This window comes from Lutra lutra, chromosome 6 (genome assembly GCF_902655055.1).
Source record: "Lutra lutra chromosome 6, mLutLut1.2, whole genome shotgun sequence".
Classification (NCBI taxonomy): Eukaryota; Metazoa; Chordata; class Mammalia; order Carnivora; family Mustelidae; genus Lutra; species Lutra lutra.
Window position 1 is genome coordinate 61478365 of NC_062283.1, and position 20235 is coordinate 61498599.

General features: G+C 57.5%; 2 protein-coding genes across 2 annotated transcripts; one reads left to right on the top strand and one right to left on the bottom strand.

The window, feature by feature from the left end:
* Window positions 1–442: 442 nt before the first annotated feature.
* Window positions 443–7862, bottom strand: TMEM151B (transmembrane protein 151B). The gene is made up of 3 exons (XM_047732047.1): window positions 7629–7862; window positions 5012–5452; window positions 443–3814 (listed from the first exon to the last, which is right to left on the bottom strand). The coding sequence occupies exons 1-3, from the start codon at window positions 7755–7757 to the stop codon at window positions 2687–2689; spliced, it is 1698 nt and encodes a 565-aa protein (XP_047588003.1). The 5' UTR covers window positions 7758–7862; the 3' UTR covers window positions 443–2686.
* A 4856-nt stretch (window positions 7863–12718) lies between these two features.
* NFKBIE (NFKB inhibitor epsilon) lies at window positions 12719–20193 on the top strand. The gene is made up of 6 exons (XM_047732051.1): window positions 12719–13329; window positions 15764–15866; window positions 16579–16801; window positions 17760–17848; window positions 18014–18253; window positions 19065–20193. Exons 1-6 carry the CDS (start codon window positions 12962–12964, stop codon window positions 19128–19130), a joined length of 1089 nt encoding a protein of 362 aa, XP_047588007.1. The 5' UTR covers window positions 12719–12961; the 3' UTR covers window positions 19131–20193.
* The last annotated feature ends 42 nt before the right edge of the window (window positions 20194–20235 follow it).

Genomic DNA, 20235 nt, shown 5'->3' on the forward strand with positions numbered 1-20235 from the left:
CAGATTCAGGCTGAGCCCCATCTCCCCTCCTCCTCCTGCTGAGAGGTCCAGAGCCTCCAGACCTGTGGTCTTTCCACAGGATGGGTCATGGGCTGCAGCCACAGCCCAGGGGTGCCTGCTCCCCAGGGACTCCTTCCAACAGCAGGCTCCATGCAGAGCACCAAAGGGGGCTTGGGAGCGACTGCACTTGTGTGCCTGTCTGGGCAACCTAGAGTCTGTCTGTGCCTGACACCCTCTGACAGTTCTGGAGTGCAAACGTGTAGATGTGAGGGTGTGTGTGAGTGACTGTGTGTGTGTGTGCGTGTGTGTCTACATAGCCACAGCTGCTAGCAGAAGTTCTAATTAGAGAAACAAGAACATTCAGTGTAAAGTTTAATTTTAGAGATTAATTAATTTTCTGGTTTTCGTTTTCCCTGGCAATCAATAAAGCTACCAAGAAAATAGACCAAAGAATCAGTTTCTCTCTAAGTCTGTGCGTGTGTGGAAGGTGAGGCTTTCTGTGTAAGAAGACCTAGGCAGAAATGGTCAATACAGGCAAAAATAATAACAGCGTTCCCCCATCCCCTCCTCCTAGCTCAGGCTCCATCTCAGTAATGGGCCTGAGGGAGAAGGAGCTGAGTCCCTCCCTCTTTGGAGCCGGGAAGTGGCCAGGCTGCCTCCACACAAGGGCATGACATCCGGGGCCAGCTGGCCAAGAACTGGGGCCTGAGGCCACAGCTCACCACCTGGACCTCACAGATGTCCCTTCAGAGGAAAGAGGGGTGCTCCAACCGCCAGGGCCCCAAGGAGCACAGACTCGGGGTTCAGGCAGGTTCAGTGACAGCAGTCAGGTGGCCATGGGTGCCCAGGCCCAGGGAAACTCAGTGGGCAGCTGTTCCCTCCTGCCCAAGCCTCCTGTTCTCCGGCTGCCTCTGCCTTCCCACTTAGCCATCTCCACAGGAAAGTAAAGCTCAATCCCAATGGGCCATGGGCCATGGTGTCCCCACAATCCAAACCTCCCAAGTCCCCTGGAGAAAGGGGTACGGGGAGCCAGAGATGTTGCATAGGTGGCAGTCATGCCCTTGGCAGGTGTAGTCCTGGCTAGGCTGGAGGAAGATGGGAGAGGAGGCTCAAGGAGGGGAAGGAGCTCTGGCGGCTCCGGTGAAGTGAGGAGCATCAGGGGTGAGCAATGCTGGCGGGCCCCAGGGTTATCCTCTCCAGCTTGAAATGTGAGCTCAGTCCCTGGGCACTGAGTCCACTGGGAACGCATTAGGCAGTGGGGTTGGGAGGGCAGGGGGCACATAGACATGCACACTGAAGCACATCAGGGTGGGAGTGCTGGGGGAGAAAAGGCTGCCTCAGAGCTTTAGGAGAACAGCAGGTGGGACCCGCAACTTTCGGTGGTAGCAGGGTGTCCTTTGGAAGACCCTGGGACACGCTGCAGGGCTTCAGCACATGGGATAGATGACAGAGGGGTTGGGCAAGATTTAGAGAATTTCCGCCTCTGACCCTGCCCCTAGAATTGAGTATTTCTCCAGCCAGGACTCATGAAGACAATCTCAGCCCTGCAGAGGTAATGTGTGGGGGCACAAACCGCTCTTCACACCACCATCCCCCACAAGTCTGGGGAAGGCAAGGAAAGGTTTCATCCCAGAAACCCCTACCTTTGGTGGTCCTTTCCGTCTCCCTCCACTGCCCACTCCCACCTGCTACGAGAGTTCCCCTTTGCCACCTGAGTCTGTCTCCCACTCTTCCCACCCAGGCATTCATCTTGACCAGCTTTAATGATCGTGTGTGGCAGTATCCCACCCCTCTGAAGGGAGAGCCCTCCCAGAACCCACGCGTCCTGGCGCTGCAGAATTTAGAGACAGGACTGAGGTGCATACTGTCCACATTTTGCCTCCCTCCTCCCTGGGCAACTGTTCTTCAGGGCCAGAGAGCAAGAGGAAAGGGAGGAGGGTGACGCAAGCAGTGTGAGCGCAGTCCCTCCAGGACCCACACTCCAGGGACCCAGCTAAATAAACAGCAGTGGAGAGTGGCAGAAAGGAAACCCCGATGTTTGGGGCCAGCGCCAAGAAGAGGATAGCAACATTTGCACGGTTTTGAGATGGAGCGCCGGGGCTGACATCTGGCCCCAGTCTCAGACCCGCTAAATTCATTAGCTGGTTGGAAGCCAGCCCTGCTGTTCACCACCGCTCCCTCCGCAGGGAAAGGCCCTCGTGGGGCTAGGCAGCGAAGGAAGGAAAGCCCCAGTTCCCCTTCCCCACGCCTCTAAACCTCCCCGCTGCATAGCCAAAGCCTCGCCCTTGAGGCGGGCCCCACGCGGTGCCACACAGCACAGTCGCCACTAACAGAAGATCCATTGAAAGGCTGGACGGGAATTGCGAGTGTGCGAGTGTGCGTGGAAGAAGGGGAGGTGTCCCCCTAAGAACCGAGCGGCGGGCTGAAGCGCCAACTGTGCCCGGGCTGGGGCTTCTCCAGAGCCGCCGATCCCCTCCCACCCATCGGTCCCTTTATGTACAGGAAAGGCGGAGGGTCCGGACCCCATCGGGGTCCGTCCCGCGCACCCTCGCCTCCTGGCTCCCCGCGCCGCGCCCAGCACAGCCTCAGTCACCATCATGACTCCCCCTGCTACAAGCCAGGGACACAGTCCGACGGGGGACAGGAGGGAGGACGGAGGGCCTGGCGGGGGAGGAGGGGGCGGAGGTCACAGTGAGGTCTCTACGCAGGAGCCGTGGCGGTGCAGCGGCCGGTGGCTGTGGCCCAGACACCCCTCCTGCCGGTGCACGATGAGGACCGGGAAGTAGAGGGCGTCGTGGTAGGGTGGCGGCGGCCCGGCCTCCTCCTCGTCGTCGTCCTCGTCGTCACCCATGCTGGCCTGGCTCGACAGGCGCGTCTGCTCGGTGGGACAGCTGGCCTCGTTGACACTGCCGCTCCGGCTGCGCCACAGGCAGCTGCGTCGGGAGCCGTAGAGGCGGCCGAGCGAGAAGCGGCTGCCCCCGCAGCCCGGGCCGCCACCGGGCCCGGGGCCCGCCCGCGGGCTGGCGCAGATGCTGAGCGCGCTGCGCGAGAAGATGGACGAGCTGCTGACAGCGCGCTGGCAGTGCTCGCAGCTGCGCCGGTACGGGGCCACGCCCGCCGCGCCCGGGCCGCCCACCCCGCCGTAGCGGCACGCGGGCGCGTACCCGCCGCCCACCGCCCCCGCGCAGCGTGCCCCCAGCCCCGCCAGGTCCATGAGCACCGCCTCGGAGTAGCTGGGCACCAGCTGCTGGTTGGAGCGGATGTGCCACTCGAGCTCCGTGCTGTCCACCGTGTTGACCCGCGGCAGGCGGTGCGTCAGCGGGGGCAGCAGCTCGTCGCTGGGGCTCAGGCCGCCGCCCGCGCTGCTCGCCGAGCCCGGGCCCTCCAGGCCGAAGAGCTTCTCCACGTGGTAGTGCGCGTAGGCCGTGCGGTACTCGGCCAGCACGCGCAGCGGCCACGACAGCGTCAGCAGCGCCGCGGCCCAGAAGGCCGAAGAGCAGGCGTACCACGGCGGCCGGGCCGGGTCCGGGAAGGCCACCATGAACTCGCGGAAGTCCACGTTCTTGAGGTGCATGCCCTCGCGCGCCTCCATGTAGTCGTCCAGGCCCTCGTTCTCGGCGAAGAAGCGCGCGCGCTGGCACAGGTAGGCGTTCTCGGCCTCCACGCTGGCGAAGCTGAAGCACTTGGTGAAGCGCAGGCGCGTGGCCGGCGCGCCCTCCAGCCCCACCAGCGCCTTGGACACGTCGCGGACGCCGCAGCGAGCGTAGTCGAACTCGGCCTCCGCCACGTGCGTGTTGACGCGCTCATGGTAGACCTACGGCGCCGGGGAGGGCGGCGGGAGTCGCTTCTGTCGGCTCACCCTCGTCCGCCCCATCGCGCCGCTCTTGCTGCCCGCTCAAACCCCGAGCCCGCCCCGCTTTCGAGCCCGCTTGGAGCCGGATGGGATCTTATCATCTGCTTTGCAGAGCCACGCGGGCCCTCAGCGTCTTCGGGTTAGAGAGGAGGACCGGCGGGAACTCAGACCTCCCGGTGTGCATGCTAATTTGAATTAAGCGCTGCTTCTTCAGGGGGTCAGGCGCTGGCCTTGAACTGCCCGTCGGGTTTGCCCGACGTTTTTGCCCCATCTCCCAAGACTCACGCTGCCCCTTCTTTCCTTTTACAAGTGTGTTCCCCAGTGGGCAAAGGAGCGCCCTGTCGACCGGTCTACCTGTTCCCACCTTAGCTCTCACCCATCCCTGATTCTCACAGGCCCCAGGCTTCTGTTTACCCATCCCAATACAGAGACGGAGGTCACCCTTCCCTGAGAAAAATCTCTTCCCGCAGGGTTCTAATAATGCCTAATTCTGGCGGGTCCAGGCTATGCTAATTAGCCCCCACCCCCACCTTTCCATGGGGCTTCCCGTGCCTACCTCCGCCTCTTTGCCAGCAGACTCCCACCTCTGGGAGCCTCAGACTTGGGATCCAGGGCCCTGTGTTTGAGTCTAGCACTACCTCTTAGAAGCTGCAGACCTTGGGCAAGTCATTGAGCTTAGGATTCCTTACCTGTGAAAGAGGACCTGGTAGCAGCCACCTCACTGAACAGGTGAGAGCATGCTGTGAGGTAGTGCATGGGAAGCCATCTCCAGCCATTAAGCACTAAGCATTACAGACCCTGGAACCAGACTGCCTGGGTTCAAATCCCAGCTCCACCACATACTAGCTGTTTGACTTTGAGCAGGGTACTTAACCTCTCCAGGCCTCAGTTTCCTCATCTGTAAAATGTGGGTAGTAGTTACCTACCTCATAGGGTTGTAATGAGGATTAAAGCAATGATGCAGTATTATCACGTACATCGGGCAGAGCCTGGTTGTTGGTGTTTACTATTATTATTATTACGGTTGTTACTGCCCTCCTGTTTCAGTGTCCATAAGAGCTCACTGCTGCCTGTGCTCCTCCCCCTGGGGGGTAGTCCGTCAGGTCCCAGCACCCCCCTCCCATTTGGACTGGCCTGTGCTCCCCTCCAACCCCTCACCTGGGTGGTGGTGTAGGCGTCTCCATTGCGGTATCGCGTGACCTGGCGGGTGCGGCGGACATAGTGGTAGCTGATGGCCTTCCACCAGATACAGGGCGTGGCCTGCTGCATGCGGCCCACACGCTCCCGCACGCTGCTCACATCAACACGGTGCTGCAGCTCATGGCGGGCTTGGCAATGCCAACACTCCACCAGGTAGACGGCGTACAGCATGAGCAGGAAGGCCAGGGGGATGTAGACATAGCCGTTGGAGCAGGGGCTGTCGTGGTACATGAGGCTGTTGCCCTGGTAGGTGCTGCTGAAGGTGAGGCGGGTCACCGTGGTCACGTGGCACCAGGCCACGGCCCCCAGACAGCCGTACATGAGCAGCGAGAGCAGCAGGCACTTCCAGTGGGACTCACGGCAGAGGGACTTGGTGAAAGAGGGCTGGATGGGACGCTGCTGCTCAGATGGGCAGGGGAAGGTCCAAGATGAATGGGAAGTGAGACGGAGTGGCAGGACCCAGCCCAGAGATGGATGGAGGTGTGGAAGCCAGCATCAGAGATGACAGGCAGACAGGGATGTGGGGAGGAAAGGTAAGACCGAGAGGGGAGCCGAGGACCAAAGATAAATGAGGAAATGACCCGAGTGAGACACGGGGGCAGGGAAAGAGAACAGAATGCCAATACAGGGACGTGCAGAGAGAGACAGACACCCCAAAAGGCAGAGAGGGATGGGAGCCAGAGGTGGAGGGAGGAGGCCCGGGTGGCAGAGAAGACACAGATGGATAGGATGACACCCAGAGAAACAGAGTCCAAAGACAGATGTTAGATGGCCATGAAACAGGAGGTGTGGATGGGGAAGACAAGGGAGGACAGACAGGCATCAGTGAAGGCAGGTCCCCAGCCAGGACTCCTTCCAGGTGTTCCAGGAAAGCAGGGAGGGACCCATTTGACAACACCTTCCCACTTAACAGGTGGGGCCCTCACATCTTCCTGGTTCTTTGAGTCCTGGGTTCTGGAGGAGCCAGTCCTCTTTGACCCATCCATCTCCCCATCCCTCACAGACAATTAGTCTCATATCTCCTTTGGAGGGGTGGGGGAGTGCCCAGGAGACATCAAGCTCTGACTCTCCCCACATTCTGACCTGGAGGCCCCTTCTGTAAGTCTCCTTCCTGGACCCTAACATCCTTCCCTGTTCTAAGATGAGAGGCATCTCTGAGTAGAAGGCAGTCCAGAAGGAGATATCCAGAAGGGCAGAGGCAAGTGGCTGGGGAACGGGGATGAGGCACTGGGTCACAGGGGTAGGGAGGGAGACATCTGCAGTCCAGTCATTTGTCAAAATGATTCCTGGAGCTCTCTGGGGGCCTATTAAAACACTTGGCCCATTCTGTTCTATGGTCACCCCAGTGAGTTGTTTACACATCTAGACTGGGCGCTCCTGAGGTCAGGGTCTCAGTTCTCCTGGGTGCCTACCATGGAGCTGGCACCCAGCAACCACTTAGTGGATGAGAACTGAGTTGGATTTCTGGTGGTGGGCTGTGCTTTCCCACTTCTCCTCCTTGCTGTCTATCTTTAAGGAACCCCCCACCCCACCCCTCAACACAAACACCCCCCTGCTGAGATCCTGATTTCCTCCAGTTCCCCAGGCCTGACCTGGAGGCTAGCCACAGGAAGGGAGAAAAGGGTGGAAAGGAAGGGCACAGTCACAGGCAGTGGGCCCTGGGCCTGTGAAATGAGAGGAAAGATCTGGAAGTGCAGATAGGTAGGTGGGCTAGGCAGTAGTACACAGCATATACAAACAAGATTAGGGTAGATAGACCTTTTCGGGAGCCTTGTCCTTGGGGGGTGTGCAGATGTACCCCTTTGTGTGCCTGCCTGAGTGTGCACGTGTCCCACGGAGAACACATCTGAAAGGGTCTCTACCTGCAGGTCTGTCCCTGCCCAAGTGCTTCTGCCCTAGTGCAGTGTGTATGTGTGTGCAAGAGTGTGCATGGGAGGCGGGGGGAGGAGAGCAGTGCTACTGGCACCTTCCTCAGTCTCTTTGTTTCCAGGTTCAGAGGACTGAAGAGTGGGGCCCCGGACTAGGGAAATGCTTATTTCCAACACGCTGAAGGATTCCTGGGCTCAGGAACCCCCTGGGAGTGGGGGAACTGCATGGACATTGGGAGGGAGAGGTGCACACACTCCCAGTGACCCCAGGGGGAATCGCCTCTCTACACACTTGACCTTCTCAGGACCACAGCTCAGGTACCACCACCATTTCCCCATGGTACTCTCCTGCCTCTGTAGCCCCTACAAGTCCCCCTTCCTGGCCTTAAAGATCACATCCCCTCGGCGAAACAGGATTCCTGCCACCGTCCCCACCCCATCCGCCCGGGGTCCGCGAGGCTCCGCCCCTAGGCCCCTCCCCCTGCCCAGGACCCCCCGAGCCCCGCCCCCGGCGCAGCCCCTTCCCCGCTACCGCGGACAGCTCCGGCCGCCGGTGGGGGCATCCGCGCGGGACTGCGGCTGCGGCGGCCGACTCGGGGTGTGGGGCGCCGGCCGCGCTGCGGCGGAACCGGCGGGGACCGCGCGGGGCGGGGGATGGGGGACGAGGCTGCGGCCGCGCTTGGGGAAGGGGCGCCGCCTGTGCTCACCTCCTCTCGGGCGGGGCCCTCGTCCGCCGCCGCCGCCGCCGCCTCCGTGGGCTCCTCCGGGACCCCGGGGCCGCCACCTCCGCCGCCGCCGCCGGCGCTCTCTCCCGCGGCCGAGCCAGGGGGGGACATGGCGTAGAGGGGGTGCGTCGAGCTCAGGGCTTCCCGGGGGGCTGCCGGGGGCCGAGGGCATCCTGCGCGGGCCCTGGGGAGGGGGCGGGAGGGGGCGGGGCCCTCGCTGCTCCCCACCCCCCGCCAGGGGGGAGGGGGCCTGGAAAGGGCACCGGGGGTAGGGGGCTGGGGGCTGGGGGTGGGGAGGCGGGCTGGGGGGCCGGGCCGGGGGGGCCGGGGCCGGGGGCGGGTGTCACCTTGAGGCCCTCGCGGCGCCGCTCCGCCTCCCGCCCGCTCCCGCCGCCGCCTTTTGTCTGAGCCGAGCTGGAGCCAGCGCGCCCCCCCTCTTCCTCCCAGCTCAAGAGCCCCGCCCCCGGCCCCCCAAACTCCGCCTTCCCCAAGCCTACCTAATAGCCACCCCCCAAAGAGAAGAAGCAACAGGGGCTCCCCGCACCCCTTCCCCACTCCCAGCCTTGCTCACCGCACCACCACCACCCCCCATCCTGGCAAGATCTGTGCCGCAACTCCTACGGTCCCTTCTCCGTGGAGGGGGCACCAGTGGTTCAGCCAACATCCCTCCCCATCGTTGGTTCCCGCAAGTTCCTGGGGCCGAGGGTGGGGGAAAGTAAATTGAGCCGTGGAACCCTAGGGAAGATCCTTATTTCCAGTTGGGTGGTAACGGGTTAAGGCGGGAGCCAGCCTTCGGAGGCCAGATCCAAGTGCGCAGAGATGGAATCGCGTGAAAGAGAAAGGACTGGAGCTAGATGTGAGAAAGGACTAACAGAGGGCAGAGGGGAGGACATGGGAACCAGCCGTCACAGAGCCATTTTCCTTCCCTAGAGGAACAGCCCCAGAGAAGCAATGAAGTGTGTGCCTTGCCCTAGGCTGGAGAACAGGAAACCTAAATTCCAGTTCTTAATCCTGGCTCTGCCATTAAGGGGTTGTGTGACCTTGGGCAAGTGCCTTCCCCTCTAAGCCTTAGTTTCCTCATCTGTGCATTGAAGAATTTACCTGGACACTCTCTAAGGCTCTGCCCTTCTTCTGTGGGTGTGGGAGGCAAAATCACAGACCGCAGGCCAGGCTGAGTGACTACAAGTAGCCTACCCCTTCCTGCCATCCACCCACACTGCTTTTCCCTTGTACTGCCTGGGTCAGGCAGAAAGAAAACTGACATGCATTCATTATCTCCTGGATGGATCCATTCAATAAACAGGCATTAGGTACCTACTGTGTACTCTGTTCAGAAATGAAACATACGATATTCTACCCTCAAAGAGCACAAAGTCTAATGGGGAGGGGGCCAATCATTGTGATAAAATAGTATAAAGGGTATGCATATTCAATCCATGTGTGCACCCTGTGGAATCCTGCTGTGTGCCTGGTGCTACATTAGAGTCTTTGACGTATAGTAATTGGTCCCCTATTTGCCCACAAGGAACCAAAGTATAAGGAGTGTGAGTGATTTATTCAAGGTCACAAGCTAGTACTCACAGAGCTAGTCCTAGAATCCAGACCTTTCCCATTCCAAAGGCCATGGGGATATCTGTGGGTAGGAAGTTAGCTTAAGGCAAAGTTTTGGATAATCCAGTCTTTGGGACAGGGGGCGAGCGCACTGATCTGCTGGGATGGCCACCTGAGGCAGAAGAGCCACTACCTCTCTCCCACCTGCCCCCAACACACCCAATCCTGGTCCTTTCTCCATTTACCTATTCTCCTCTTTCCAGGCAAAGTGAAGGTCGCTGGCTGACGGCCTACTGCTTCCAAACTATCCAGCCTGAGGTTCCTCCACTCCATGGGTGGGTCATTCCATCCTCCAGACCCAAACAGAGAAAGGGTGAGGTCCTGAAGAGGCTGGCTTCTCCCTCATTCTCATGGCAGAGAAAGACTCTCACTTGGGGGCTCACTCCAGTGCCTCCCACCCATATTTTGTGGGAAACTCTACCTCACATCTAACTCCAACCCCTCTTCTGGTCTCAGCCCGTTCCATCTAGTTCAGTCCTCACTGCAGACAAAGGGCAGAGTCCCCAGCCTGACCCTTTCCTAACTCAGATAGGAGGCTCCCACTCCCCATTTAGTTGTTGTAATCATGCTCCTGTTTCCCACTCCTTTTGGCCAACCCCAGAGCTCCCAAGAGATAAAGGACCCCTGACAACTAACCCCCGCTTCTCCATTCACATACATTACTCTTCCTTGCAGCTCAGGGGAAAGAGGGGTGAAGGGAGGGGGCAAGGAAGGAGCCAGCTGACCAGCTGGTCACCATGGCAACGGGGCCTGCTTCTTGAAGAAGGAGCCTGGCTGGGGTGGGTGGAAGCTGGGAGTGGGGGCACTACAAAGGGAACCAGAAAAAAACAGCAGAGAGAGAAGAGGACTGGTGGGGCAGAGGAAGCGAAGTCAGGGCCCTGACCATGCTGAGGCCCGAGTCAGAGTCCCCAAGTCATCTTTCGAAATGGCACTGCATGATCCCTCTCCCCATTCTGAAGTGTCCCCTGAAGGGCTTCCTGTCAGAATACCGGCAAGGTGCTGGAAGCCGTCAGTGACTCAATGCTGACCTCATGTGGCCAGAAAAGGGGCTGGTACACACCTGTTAAGGTTCCAAGTGAGACTCCAGACTGAATTGGGATAGGTTTTTCCTTAAATTCAGCCTCTATCTGAAGGCAAGTGGGGTTCACTGCATACTCCTGCATTCTTGTGTCCTTCGGTGGGTTCAGATGCCCCAACTCCTTAGACCTTTATAAAGGAAACAAAGTTTCAGTGAAAATGTTTTTCAAAGTTTTGGATTAGGGACAGGAGAACCTGGCCCCCGTTCTTCCTAACTGTTGGATCTTGGGCAGGTTCAGTTCTCCTCTCTGGGTTTCAGCTTCCCAACTTTAAGATGGGGATGTGATAATGCCTGATCTGAGCCCAAGTAGTCTGGGTCTAGAGTTCCCGGCTGTATTTTTGCTCTAGACTTTGAGGATGAGAGAGGAACATGTCAGGGGAGGAAGTTGAAAACCTCTGAAGTCACACTGACCTCAAGGGAAGGAGATGCTTCAGTTTCCTTGGGCTTTCCCCTCATGGCTTCTCACTGCCTCATGCTCAACCATATTCTCCATTCTGGTTCTCCACAGGGATGAAGAGCAGTGGGGCATCTCCTCCTGGCTGCCCACGATGCTTCTCTCTTGATTCACGCTTCTAAGCACACACCCTGGGTACCTCTCTTCTCCCCAGTCCCTTTCCTTCCCCGCACTCCACTGGGCAGTTGATCCCGCTTTGTGCCCCCAGGGCACCCTATTCTCACTCCTGTCTTTGCGTAAGCACTCTGTATTATAATTGCTGGGAGATTTTTGAAGGCTGGGACCATGGGACATTTTTGAGTGGAGGTGGGGTTAGTGGTTGTTGGTTATTACTGTTACTGTGATACTTAGTTTTGCTTCCAGCAGAAAGACCAATGTCAGACATACAGGAAAAGCCCTATATGTATTTGTCAAATGAAGGAATAAAATGAGGTTACATGGAGGAGGGCAGTAGGAAAGCTGGTTCATAGCTGTCTGCACTCACTCCAGCTTCCTTACCCCAATGCCAGAGTTGGAAAAAGGAGATGTTCCCTTAGGGATGATATTCTAAGGGCATTGCTGCCCCTGGGTTGATGGCACTTGAGGTAGGGGATGAATCACGGGGCACGGATTGGGGCTTACCATATGGGTGGAGTTTGCTGACAACCTCCCTAGGCCCTTTAGGCCCAGGGAAAGCAGGGACAGGGAAGGAGGGAAGATATGCTGGCATTGGGGTTGTGGCTGTGGTGGGGACCTCAGGAGAACATGGCCCAGCATGTCTGGGGCCTCCCCATTCTGGCCCCACCATGAGGAACTAAACTTCCCTGATCACTCGGGGTAACCAGATGTTGTAACCGCCCAGAGCCAGTGTTTCATCCCTGTGAAGAATGACCATTCTGCTTTTTTAGACAACAAAAAATATGGCCTGCATATCTGCATTTTTTTAAGATAACAGCTTGCCTGAGAAAACCCACTTTCAAAAAACCAAAAACAAACGAACAAAAAAACTGTCCTTGTGCCCATTTCTATGTGATCTAGGAAGTTGACTCAGGAGACCCTCTATCCAGGATCCAAAGACAGAACTGCTCCTTTAAAGACAGTAGGTATCCCCTTTCTTTCCCTACCCAAACTCCTGGGCACTGATAGAGAAGGAAGCCACAGAAATTGAGAGAAATGGGTAGGAGATAGGAAGCAGTGCTCTCCTTGCAAGTTGCATAGCCTGTGCAGACGATTAATAAATATTTCTTTAAAAGTAAATGAAAAGAGGGGCTCCTGTGTGGCTCAGTCGGTTAAGCAGCTGCTTCCGGCTCAGGTCATGATCCCAGGGTCTTGGGATCGAACCCCACCTTGGGCTCCCTGCTCAGTGGAGAGCCTGTTTCTCCCTCCCTCTGCCTGCCTCTCTGCCTACTTGTGTTCTGTCAAATAAATAAATAAAATCTTTTAAAAATAGAAAAACAAATGAAAAGGGGCGCCTGGGTGGTTCAGTCGGTTAAGCAGTTACCTTCAGCTCAGGCCATTGATCCTGGGTTCCTGGAATCAACCCCCCAGGAGGGCTCCCTGCTGGGTGGGGAGTCTGGTTCTCCCCTCCCCCTGCTTGTGTATGCTCTCTCTGTCACAGAAATAAATAAAAATATTTTAAAAAAACAACAACTACAAATGAATGAATGAATGGAAAAAATGAAATGGAAGAAAGGAAGGAAGAAAAGAAAATGCATGGAATTAATGAAAAAAAGGAAGGGAAAATATGGATGGATGGATGTATGGATGAATGAGTGGGTGAATGAATGAGTGAATGGGTGAATGAATGAGTGGGTGAATGAACGCTCGAGTGACTCAGGACCGGGTAACCCCTGACTCGAAGCCAACGCAGAGGGCGGGGTTAGGGGGATTCCGGAGGGAGGGGCCTCGGTCCGGAAGCGCCTGTCGGGGGCGGGGCCTGAGGGGCGGGGCGAGGGAGCGAGTCCGACTGGGCAGTCCAGCTACCCCGAGTAGCCACTGCCGTGGAAGCCTCCAGAGCTCCGATCCTCGCCCGCGCTTTTCGCCGACTCCTCGGGCTCCCGCAGCCCAGGAAGGAGGCCACTCCCGGCCGGGCGCTAGCTCTGCAAGGCGGACCTGCAACCCGGAAAGGCGGCGCGGCGGAGCCCGGAGCCAGATCCTGCTCGGACCTGGCCCCGGCGGGCCCGGACCGCTGGCATGTCGGAGGCGCGGAAGGGGCCGGACGAGACAGATGAGAGCCAGTATGACTCGGGCATCGAGTCTCTGCGCTCTCTGCGCTCCCTGCCCGAGCCCACCTCGGCCCCAGCCTCTGGGCCCTCGGATGGTCACGGCCCCCAGCCCTGGACTCATCCTCCGGGAACAGCCCAGGAGCCACAGGAGAAGGAAGATACAGATGGGGAGCGAGCTGACTCCACCTATGGTTCCTCGTCGCTCACCGAGCCCTTGCCCTTGTTGGGGGGCACGGAGACCGAGAATCCAGCCCCACGCTCGCCGCTTCCCGCCGCGGGGGCGCTGAGCCCTCAGCAGCTGGAAGCCCTCACTTATATCTCCGAAGATGGAGACACGTGAGTATGGGGTCGAGGCTGAGACAGAGACCCCTTCCAATCGATGCTAACTCCTGGCCTGCCAGGATCTTCAGCAGGCCGGGAACCCAGTCTGTGAGGATCCCTCAAAACACCCGCGCTGGAAGGGGCAGTCCCCACTCTCTCTTCCAAACTCTAGAATTCACACTCAGCCCACTTTTGTGCTCTGGCCTGACCCGGACCAGAGGCCCTGGCATCATCTCTCTGCCCTCCCTTTGGGAGGTGGGCAGAGCTGACAGGGCCCTTGCCAGACACCTGGAACCCCAGCTAGCAGCCCGGAAAGCTACTAATAGCCCACCCCCTGGAAGGGAAAATTCCCCTGACCAGTCAAAGTGCTTTTTTTTTTTTTTCCCCTTGCTGGGGGAGAGCACATCTTTGTTTGCTCAAATCTGGGATTCCCAGCCCCCGACCTCATAGTACCCTGTCTCAAGGAACAAAAGGTGCCAGTTACAGGTTGCCAGTGGGGGTCAGGGAGCTAAGGATGGGGGTACGGCCAGGGAGCAGAGCTAAGGCTAGCTCTGAGGAAGAGGGGGTGACCCAGGCTGGGGCACTCTTGCCCCAGCAGACAGACAGGCGGCTGGCTGCCCAGCTCACTTCCTTCTCTGCTGCAAAAGGGGAAGTGAGGGCTGGAGTCAGCTTTACTGACACCCTCCACCTCCTGAGCCCCCCAAGTCCTCCTCACTGTCCTGTCTGATCCCTTTACTTTACCCTTTCTCCCCCCAGGTCCAGGTGAAGTTTGGTGGGGACTGGGCTAGGGGGGCAGGCAGTTGAAATAAGAAGCATTTTGTGTGGGAGGGACTGGCCAGTTGAAGATTTGCCCCTTAGGAAGAAGAAACACTGTCAGGTGAGGGGGTGGCTGGGATTTGCGGGAGAGAAACTGAGTGGAGTGTGCCAGGGTCCCAGATCGGGGATGCTGAAATGAATGGGGGTCGGGAGGGTAGAAGAGGCCAGAGGTGTCTGTCTTGACCAGCTTTTTGGAGATGGGAGAGTCCTAATCTTGGGTGGCCTTTGACAAAGATAGTCTGTGGACCGGTGGGTGGGAGAGGAATGACCCCAGGCCTTTTTTGTAACCTGCCCAGATTACCAGCCCACAGGCCCAGAACCAAGATTTAGGGAGCTCTGTGTGGAATCCCTGACTGACCTTTGATCTAGGGATTGAAGACTTCTGATACTGCTGTCCTTTGTTAGCCTCTGGGTTGCAGCCTTAATCTAGTTAGAGACAGGTGTTGTGTCTAGACTGTGGTGGTGAGGGGGCAGAGAAGAGGAGTCAGGACTCCCCAGGAGGTTCCTAGGGAGGAGGGGGCGCTCTCTTCCCTTAGAGGTGTCTGGCCTGTGGGACTTATGGAAGTGGGATGAGGAAGTGGGAGGAGGGGAGACAGGGAAAGAGGGAGGTGGCTGCAGGAATGTGACCTAGAGAACAGGCCCTGGCCGAGGGGATTTCCAGCGCGGTTCCTCCCGCCCTCCCTCTGTCACTCTCTCTCCTGGGCCTCTCCTGCCGCCAGCCACCAAGCTTGCCTCCCTCCCGCCTGAGCAGCCCCCTCCCCAGCCCAGATGTGCCTTTACCCAAACTAGCCTTAGGGCGGTTAATGCCCCAAGGCATCTGTCCTGGCCTAGACCCTCCAGCTCTGGCTTTCATTTTCCCCACCTGATGTGGGGAAACCCCAGGACTGGAACTTCCCCTCCCAGCTGCCCCCTCCCACCTTAGCAAGAGGCTCAGACTCTTCGGCCCCCAACGGATGCACATGTTCTGCACCGCACAGACCTCCCCTTGGAAGTGTAGGCAGAGTGGGGATGGCCTCTGGTCAGGCCCCACTGGGTCTGTGCTGTCTGAAGACTGACCCTCTTGATTCCCCTGTAAACGGCAGCAGGACAGGCTGCCTCGATGTCTCCTGCCTCCTCTTCCCAGAGCTTCTGTTTTCTCTCCCTTTCAGTGTATAACATTGAGTTGCTGAGAGTGGGGGTAACCCTGCTCCTGCCCTCTCAATCCTCCCTGTTGAGGTTGGTGGAGGTGGGGAGCTCAGCCCCGGAAACCACGTCTCTGCTATCTTGGTGGCTTTCCTTTTGGCTTCGAGCTGCAGCTGGCCTCACAGGGCCCTGGGACCAGAGGGGAGTGGGGTGTGGGCAGCCCAAACAGGAAGGACCTTGTCCCATCAGCACCCTGCCCATGCTTCCACTCTGCGAGGCCCTCCTGAAGGCCAGAGATGGGAACTTGGAGCTCCCAGCCCCAGGATCCTGGCTTCCCACACCAACCCTCACTTCCTGGCCTAAACTCTCACTTCCTACACCCACCCTATGAGTGGCTCCTTAGAGATTGATGTGTTCTTCCTTCTAACCCCAGGACCTCAGGCCCCTAGCTCGCTGTCTAGGGCCCCAAGCCCTGACACTGAACCCTGTTCTTGCTGCCTCCCCCTCCCAGGCTGGTCCACCTGGCGGTGATTCACGAGGCTCCAGCTGTGCTGCTCTGTTGCCTGGCTTTGCTGCCCCGGGAGGTCCTGGACATTCAGAACAACCTTTACCAGGTAGGGGAGGGGAGAGGGTGGGCTGTCCCCGGATACCTATCCCTGCCCCATTCCTAGCAGCCACATCAGGCTGCACATTCTGGAAACCGTATGCGAGACACTGGGATAGAAGCTGATGATACAAACATGAGCAAGACACAGCCTCGGCCCATGAGGTGCTCGAGCATGGGCTAGGGGACTCATGTCCACACCTAACTGCAGAGCATGTGACAAGACTAATGATAGAGACACATACCAGCTTCTGTGGGATCCAGTGTACGTGGGGAGCAGCCAGGGAATGCTTAACATGGGAGTGGCATCTGTGTGGAGCCTTAGGATTATGGCAGGTAGAGGTTGCCTGGTACCTCTAGTCTTCCCTCCCTCCGACCTTTCCTTTTCCCTTGGCCCCTGGGGATAACAGAGGTCTCCCCAGAGGTGGAGGGGGTAGACCCTGCCCCCATCTGTCCTTTCTGCAGGGGCTAAGAGGACCTGCAAGAAAAACGGGGGCCCACTTCCCTCACCCTGCCTGCAGACCTGGGGGCGGGGGTGTTTCCAAGAGCTGCCTTGGCAGTGACAGAGGGAAGGGTTTGGCAGCATTTCCTTGGAAAACCAGGGCCATAGCCTTTCTAAGCGGCCCTCAAAGTGTGGCAGCTGGTAATTCCTGGGTCCACCCTAGCATGTTGCCAGAGGGAGGAGCACACGCCAGTAGCCCTGGGCCCCTCTGTGCCTACAGACAGCACTCCATCTGGCTGTACACCTGGACCAGCCCGGCGCAGTTCGGGCCCTGGTCCTGAAGGGGGCTAGTCGCATGCTACAGGATCGACACGGTGACACAGCTCTGCATGTGGCTTGTCAGCGCCAACACCTGGCCTGTGCCCGCTGCCTGCTGGAGGGGCGGCCTGAGCCAGGCCGAGGACCACTGCACTCCCTGGACCTCCAGCTGCAAAACTGGCAAGGTATGGGCGGCCTCGGGGCCCGTGGGATGAGAAGGGGGCAGGAGAGGGACTCCATTCTCAGGGACAGGATGCTTATGGCCTGTCCGTCAATGCACCTCCAGTTCCAAGCACATAGGTACTCCATACATCTTTGCTGAATGAATGAATTCGATTGAGAATTTACTGAGAACCTACTATGTGCAAAAGAGAGAGCTAAACCTTGCCCTCAAGCTATTTAGTTTAACAGAGGTTAGATTAACTCATTAATTCACGTATCAAAAATGTACTGAGGGCCTTCTGTGTGCCAGACATTATTCTGGGAGTGAGACTTAATTTGTGAACAAAGCAGAGAATGATGGAGGCCGGCAGTAAGTCTAAGCAGGGAGTTCTCTAGCAGGTTAGCAAGCAGGAAGGCCTGAGGGAAAAGTAGAACAGAGTGAGAACTAGAATGTGAGGGATGAGGGTAGGCGTGATTTTCAAAGAGGATGGCCAGGGAAACCCTCAAGGAGCAGGGACGTTTGAACAGACACTTTGAATCTAGTTCTGGCATCTGGGGAGGGGCTGGGGCCTGGGGATCCTGGAGAGCTCTAAAGATGGTGGTTTTGGGACAGGGCTCGAAGGCAGATAGAGTTCAGATAGAGTTTCAGAGAGGTGGGGGGTGGGGAGAGAGAGACTGGGGGCAGGGTATGCTTGTGGGGGTAGGGTGCGCGTGTATGTGGGGTGTTACTCAGCCACCTAACCCCTGAAGCATGAAAGTTTCAATAACATGACTTTGAAAAGGTGGAAACTTTGAGTTCCTTTCCCCTTAGACTTTTGAGGGGGTTTTTCAGGTTTGTGTTTGAACAGTCCTGTGCTCAGAGGCACTGAGTGGGCAGTAAGTCCCTTGGGGCTGAGGGGCAGGGAGGTCCCTGAAAGTGAGGGAAGATGGGGGAGAGTTGGTGGATACAGATGAGTGACCCCCAGCCTCACCCCATCCCAGGTCTGGCCTGTCTCCACATCGCCACCCTGCAGAGGAACCGGCCTCTCATGGAACTGCTGCTTCAAAACGGAGCTGACATCGACACGCAGGTGAGGGGGGCCGGTCATGACCCAGCCCTGGGCCTGCCCCACCGCCTGATCAGGCCCTGGGGCCCCTGCCCAGCCATCAGGAGGGGTGGCACTTCTCATCTGGAGCCCCAGGGCCTGGCAGGATTCCTCTTGAGGTTCCATGGCTGACAGCCTTGTCCCCTGCAGGAGGGCACGAGTGGAAAGACCGCGCTGCATCTGGCTGTGGAGACCCAGGAGCGGGGGCTGGTGCAGTTCCTGCTCCAGGCTGGTGCACGCGTAGATGCCCGCATGCTCAACGGCTGCACCCCTCTGCACCTTGCAGCTGGTCGGGGCCTCAGCAGCATTTCATCTGCTTTGTGTGAGGCCGGCGCCGACTCCCTGCTGCGGAATGTGGAGGACGAGACTCCCCAGGACCTGGCTGAGGATGTAAGAAGCCCAGGCTAGGCTCCATCTCCAGGAGCTCCCACACCCATAGCAGAGCCAGGAGCTGTGACAGCTGAAAGGGCCGAGGAGTTGGGATTCTGGGGTGTAATCCACATCCGTGACTCTGTCACTCACCCTCTGTGGGACTTGGAGTGAGCCTCTGCCCCCGCCCTCTTAGTTGGTCAAGACCAGGGAGCTCAAACTTGGACTCTAACAGGAGCCCTGCAGTGGATCAGTGAGGCAGGCTAGGTATAAAACAGGGTGGTGAGGCCTGGGGGGGGATCAGAGGCTCTGCCCTACTTGATTTCAGCAGATAGTCTCAGAGGAGGAATGTGCGCCAAGTACTTCCAGGTCTTGGAATTTTTCAAGAGAGGTGGAACCTAGATTTCCTGTACAGTCTTTCCCATTTAAAAATGTTCAGTGTAAAAAAGGATTTGGGGGCACCCGGGTTGCTCGGTCAGTAGAGCGTGTGACTCTTGATCTCAGGGTCATGAGTTCAAGCCTCATGTTGGGCCTAGAGCTTACTTAAAAAAAAAACAACCCAGACCCATAGGCTCTATCACCTCTGGTGTCCTTATTAGCTCTGATATACTGACATTATCTTAGAGAGTGAGGGCTTGCCTAAGGCTTCAGGGCTCTGTCTAGCCCAGAGGGGCCTCTATTTGGGGGATTAGTAGGAGGATTTGTTCCCCGATATCCTTCAGCTGTCATTCGGTGGAGAGGAAAAGGCCCAATCTGTCTCCCCAGCTCCCTTTCTCTACTGCTGCCTTTTGCCCATGGGCCCTGATCTTGCTTCTCTCCATTCTCTTCTCAGCCCTTGGCTCTTTTGCCCTTTGATGACTTGAAGATCTCTGGGAAGCCACTGCTGTGTGCTGACTGAAGCCGGGGCAGAGTCTGGGGCCCGGAGACTCCATCTTTTCCCATCTGGAAGCTGGAGCTTTAGCTGCTGCAGCTTGGGCCCAGACAACGTGCCCTCCTGGTGTCCTGAGGACTGCTGAGGCCACAGCCTGAGGCCAGCACAGTCCTGAGCTGAAAGGAGGGATCACAAGTGAGAGAAGGCCAGTCTAGAAGGAAGACCTTCCTAGGTGGATGGAGATTCTTGAAGACTCCGAAGCCCCCGGTATCCTAGGCAAAGCCTGTTTGCCTCTAGAGAATGGCAGGGGCTCTTGTTTCTACCCACGTTGGGTCAGCCTGAAACTGCCAATCAGTAGGAAAACATGGACTCTCCCGAGTGAGGAGAGAAACTGAAATCAGCAAGCAGGACCCTGAGGGGGTTCCATCTCACTGCTGTTGAGGACTCTTAAACACTGTTGTTTAAAGACTTCACACAGAAGGTCCTGAACTGAGCCTTTGGGGAAGGGGAAGTTTCAATAACATGACACTAAAACAGCAGAGACCTTTAAAAAGATCCCCCCTCCCAGAGTCATTTTGCACACACACGTCTGTGTGCATGCATTGGGGATATTTAGGTAGGCCTGCCTTGTGACCTTATGGTAGAAACAAAGAGAAGGAAATTGCTCCCTGAGCAGGGTAGGACCTTCATAGGTGTGTGTGTGTGTGTGTGTGTGTGTGTGTGTGTGATGGGGGTACGGGGGAGCTAACAGTCCTCAGGCCTCTCTGTCCATCACAAACCCTTGCCCTTTGTGTGGAAACAGAGGGATAAAGAGGAGGTGAGATGAGAAGCCCCCCCCCCAGGGGGGTTGCTCATCACTGCCTTAGAGGAGCCTGGAGAGAAGGGCTGGCCTATGGAGGGTAACACAAGGAGCTATGGCTTTGTATGTTTTTCCTTTCATTCCACACGTTTGAAGCCCTTGTTAGGTGAATATGGTCAGTATGGGTATGGGGGAATAAACCAACACAATCTCTGGCCACTTGGATCTTATAGTCTAGTGAACGAGGCAGCCATTAAAATCATAAACAGCCAAATAAATATGTAATTACAAGTTGCAGTGGATTCTGTGAAGGAAGAGTAAAGTGAGGAGAAC

Bases quoted from the DNA above. Each gene is read 5' to 3' on its own strand.
- TMEM151B (XM_047732047.1), bottom strand. From the start codon at position 7,757: ATGTCCCCCCCTGGCTCGGCCGCGGGAGAGAGCGCCGGCGGCGGCGGC. The intron at 5,453-7,628 runs GTGAGCACAGGC...CCATCTGAGCAG, and splicing joins AGGGCCCCGCCCGAGAGGAG to CAGCGTCCCATCCAGCCCTC. The intron at 3,815-5,011 runs GTGAGGGGTTGG...CCGGCGCCGTAG, and splicing joins ACGCCTACACCACCACCCAG to GTCTACCATGAGCGCGTCAA.
- NFKBIE (XM_047732051.1), top strand. From the start codon at position 12,962: ATGTCGGAGGCGCGGAAGGGGCCGGACGAGACAGATGAGAGCCAGTAT. The intron at 16,802-17,759 runs GTATGGGCGGCC...ACCCCATCCCAG, and splicing joins CCAGCTGCAAAACTGGCAAG to GTCTGGCCTGTCTCCACATC. The intron at 18,254-19,064 runs GTAAGAAGCCCA...TTCTCTTCTCAG, and splicing joins CCCAGGACCTGGCTGAGGAT to CCCTTGGCTCTTTTGCCCTT.